Raw genomic sequence first — 4,293 nt, forward strand, 5'->3', positions numbered from 1 at the left:
CGAAGTGTTCGCGGTGAAACCCGGATGAAACCACCTCGTTCGTTGATGTTAATATTCGCGACTGCACCTAAACAGCATTGTGAACTGCAATGAAAATTAGCAATCTGACACATTCTGAGCCGGATTTACATTTTCGCCTGTCAGTCAACCCCCGGCCGCCGCCTCCTCGATAATAGAAATGTAGCATTATATCGCCGTCATCATTTTGTCGTGTTTGGTTTTATCGCAAGAAATGCGATGAATCATGTGGCAAAGGGCTTGATGATGTGCCAGCGGGGGGTGGCGGCGGGGGGCGCCCTATGCAGGCGGGGCGCCGTTAGGGGGATTGCTACCACAAGGCACGCCCCCAGCCCCCGGGCCTGTCCAACGCCCCGCACTCCAGGAGGGGAAGGCCGGGCCGGGCGCTGGAGGCTCGGCTGGAGGCTCGGCTGCTGTCGGCCGGGCGCCAGTTGGGCCCGCTGGCCACCCATTTCACGGGCCATCGCATCACAAAGGAGGGGCGGCAGTGTTAAACTGCAGAAAAATAACAACCGGGATGACTTATAAGCGCTCGTACTCGCCTCGTATCCTCGCTGCTGTTTCGGAGGAGGGATTCTGGGAAAATGCGAATAAGGCCCCGATAACTACTTTACCGGCTTCAATCAGAAAGACAGATCGTCTTCACATTCACGTTACTGTCCCGCTTTCAACCACAGCTCCTTAACTTATCATAATACGAACGAATGTGAGTTACTGAACTTGACAAAAAATGTTTGAGTAAAAGTTTAAGTCACCGATTTTGAAATGTTACCTATATTAATCGTGGCTACCTTGTAAAAAGGTTGGGTTGGGAGTTGAATAGCGAACTACTTACTCCCAAAACACCACAATAAAAGTTACAAGTTACTTAACTAACTTAACTTTTCCACTTGAAATAACTTCAAAGACAGTTGTTAAGTATTAAGTAAGGGAGCCCTTCTTTGACCTGTCCTCGCATGTGCGACGCGCCAGAAGTTTCTTTGTGCAGTGTAGGGCGCTGCGCGGTGCTGCGCGGTGCTGCGCGGCGCGGAGGGCTCGCAGTGTCAAGGGGGCGGCGAGGCGGCTCAATTCCGTATAATAGGGGCCGCCGGGGGTCTGCACTGCGCTACACCCCTCTCCGCCGCGCCACGCCACGCATGCGCAGAGCGTGCAAAAGCACAGCGTCTGACATTTGAATGCGTATCGGGCTGCACGGCCGGGCTGCTCGGCGTCTGCCCTGCCGTATTTGGTATTCTGGTCCGGAACGATCGTTCTTTGCAATTATTGCATTTTATTGGTTTCGTTCACGCGCGACAGACGGCAACATCCTTAGGATACTTTTCGCTCCGATTTGACTTTTCCAGTAAGACGGTAGTCGTGTGCTTGGCGTTTAAATATATCGTTGTTTTAAAGATCGTCGTTTTAAAATAGATTCAAAAGATACGGATTCATGTTTTTTCTTCTTTATTTTTATTTACTTTATAGGAAATCATACCGGATATAGTAGAATCCGTTTAATAGTCGAGCAGACGAAAACTTAATAACAACAACAATTAAATAAATTCAAAGCTGCAACATGTTTTTCTTATGAAATATGTACAAATACAACAAACAGGATCATAATATGCACTACACTACTCTATGCACGGTGGCCCACACATGAGGCCCCGGAACACTTGAAGCTGCAACTGCAACGCACGCGTGGCCTTGCCGGCAAATTTTCCTACCGTTACTAACCACAGTTCCTTCTCTTTAGCTAGTAGGCAAGCGTCCACACGCCTGCATGCGGTACAAGTATAACGGGGTGTGTGGCCGCCCTGTATTCTTTTGAAGGAACTTTACTTTCCTCAAACTACAAACAGAGGAGCTCGGAGCCATCCTTTTACAGGATTCTCCACTTATGCGCGATCAGTATGTTTCAGACACCTTTCTCCATGGTGAAGACAGGTGCAACAGTCCGTAATGTACCACACACGCTTTACACACTTCACTCAGGGCTGCGGCGATGGGGGCGCCGGTGCTGAGGCGGGCGCGGGGTGTGGCGAGGGCAGTGGCGAGGGTAGCGCGGGCGAGAGCGGGGCCCCCTGTGGAGCCGGGGGTGCCGCGCTCGAAGGGGCCGCGGGGGCCGCCAGGAGGTGCGCCATCGGGTGCCTCGCCAGCAGCGCGCCCAGCGGCAGTTGAGGAAGCATCTGCGAAGAACGGTACGGTAAGGTACTGTTCATGGTAAGGTTATGAAATAAGAGAGACAAAAAAAATTCCCGAAGAAAGAAACTTTAACAAAAACAAACCCTGGAAATATGTTCCAAAAATATTAAAAATGTGTAAATAATAAAATGAATCTTTAGAATACAATTTAAGTATCTACACCTCCCAGGAGGACAGGGGCTCCTCACCCACCTGGTGCTGGAAGAAGTGATGGCCTGGCGAAACAAACAGGGGGTGCGACCTGGAGGCCGCCACAGCGGCCATCTTGATCTTCTCCAGCTCGGCCTCTTGGAGGCGCTTCGCCTTGGCGCGACGGTTCTGGAACCATATCTTGACCTGCGTCTCGGTCAGCTGCAGCGATGAGGAGAACTCGGCCCGCTCCGCGATCGACAGGTACTGCTTCTCCCTGAACTTCTTCTCGAGCGAGAGCAGCTGCTGCGTGGTGAAGGGTGTGCGCGGCTTGCGGTTGGGCTTGTGCTTGCGCAGACTGCAGCGTAGTTTGGCCGGTCCTGGTACATCACCGCCTGCAACACAAGTAATAGACAACATTAAGAAACTTACAATATTCCAGTTGTTTAAAATAATTTAAATTATTTCAGTGTTGGTTGTTTTGAATGATTTAAAAAAACGTCAAAATAATACACAAGATTGAGTTTGATGATGCTTTTTATATTTTTGTATCGTCGTCCCATCTATAGGGATGTTTCTCCCGAAAAATTACCCGCTTAACTTATTTAGGCCTTCTGCGTAGGCCCTGGCTGGCTGCACATGTCAGAAGTGCATCCTGGACGCTTGCGATTATTTGCAGCCGACTTATAAAATAAAAATCACTGCATCTGATCGACTATGCATACAGGTGTGTGTGTAGGGGGGGGGGGGCGTATGTGCACACGCACGTACCTGCCTGCATGCCCCAGAAAGCGTGTCTCACCGTTCCCGAAACGTTACATTTTAAATTTTATTCAAATGACGACGCTTTGTTTTGATATTGTTTTGGTGCGGGCGCGCAGCTACCGCGGGGCGGGCAGGGCGCTCGCGTGACAGCGAATCATATAACCCGGGCGTGTAACACAGTGTCTGGGTCCCAGCCGGGTCAGACGGGCGGGTGGCGGTGCTGCCCCTTGCCGCTGCCCCTGCACCCCGCGGCGGCGAGCCAGCAAACGAGCTCCAAAGTGATACGAGACACTCGTCGAGACCCTACTGTCTGCGCAGAGGTTATTGCACTTTAGCCATCAGCTCCACCTCCTGTGAAAAGCAATGGTATGGAAACCATAACGTAGGTTTATTTTCACTGAATACCTTCAATGTATTGGCGCGCGCCTGACATGGATGGACGTGTGAACACTGTCTCCTACATAACACTGATATATAAAGTGTGCAACTGATACACACTTTAAGGTGTTTAACACCGTGTGGCACACTTCTATGTGTGCAACATGAGTTTTGAATAGTTGGAAGTGTTCAACAGGTGTGTTGCACACTTTTTAGTGTTCAACTTGAGCGTTGAGCTAGTGCTCGTCGGTCAGGTTGAACATTTAAAAGTGTGCAACACACCCGTTGAACACTTCCAACTATTCAAAACTCGTGTTGCACACATAGAAGTATGCCACACGGTGTTAAACACCTTAAAGTGTGTGTCAGTTGCACACTTTATATATCAGTGAAATAGAGAGGTTTTTTAGTAAATAACGCAAATATACTGCATTGTACACCCTTGGGTTTCCAGGGTGTGCGCGGATACCCGGCGGCGGCACGTGGTGCGAGAGCCGCCGCGGGGGTCGCCGATGAAACCGTCAGCAGTAGTGTTGCCCCAACCGTCCCGGATGGAGACTTAGACGCAAGGCGACACTGGGCGGGCGCGTCAACTTGCAAATGAAGCGAATATAACGAAATGCTAAGTGGCCACAAAGGGAGACAGCTTTGTTGCTACCGTGCGACACACAGGTGCGCGGCCCGGCGGCCCCCCGGCCCCCCGCCGCACACACAGGTGCACGGAATAAAAACGATCATTACGGTAACGCAGCGGGCAGCGCCGCCAAAGTTATTCCAAGCACCGGCCGGACCGGACGGTATCGAGTAATCCCCACCCCT

At 51.0% G+C, this 4,293-nt stretch overlaps 1 protein-coding gene across 1 annotated transcript in view; it reads right to left on the reverse strand.

Annotated features, from left to right (window-relative positions):
• Positions 1-1,444: 1,444 nt before the first annotated feature.
• The window catches only part of LOC113204943 (muscle segmentation homeobox-like), a 19,738-nt gene continuing 16,889 nt past the window's right edge, over positions 1,445-4,293 (reverse strand). Inside the window, exons 2-3 of the mRNA XM_052266432.1 lie at positions 2,395-2,726; positions 1,445-2,186 (exon numbers count right to left, since the gene is read on the reverse strand). Coding sequence (XP_052122392.1) covers positions 1,989-2,186; positions 2,395-2,726 — 530 coding nt within the window. The 3' untranslated portion in view covers positions 1,445-1,988. The remainder of the gene's footprint in view (positions 2,187-2,394; positions 2,727-4,293) is intronic.

The sequence above is a fragment of the Frankliniella occidentalis genome, unplaced genomic scaffold (genome assembly GCF_000697945.3).
Source record: "Frankliniella occidentalis isolate FOCC.00 unplaced genomic scaffold, Focc_3.1 Scaffold3, whole genome shotgun sequence".
Lineage (NCBI taxonomy): Eukaryota > Metazoa > Arthropoda > Insecta > Thysanoptera > Thripidae > Frankliniella > Frankliniella occidentalis.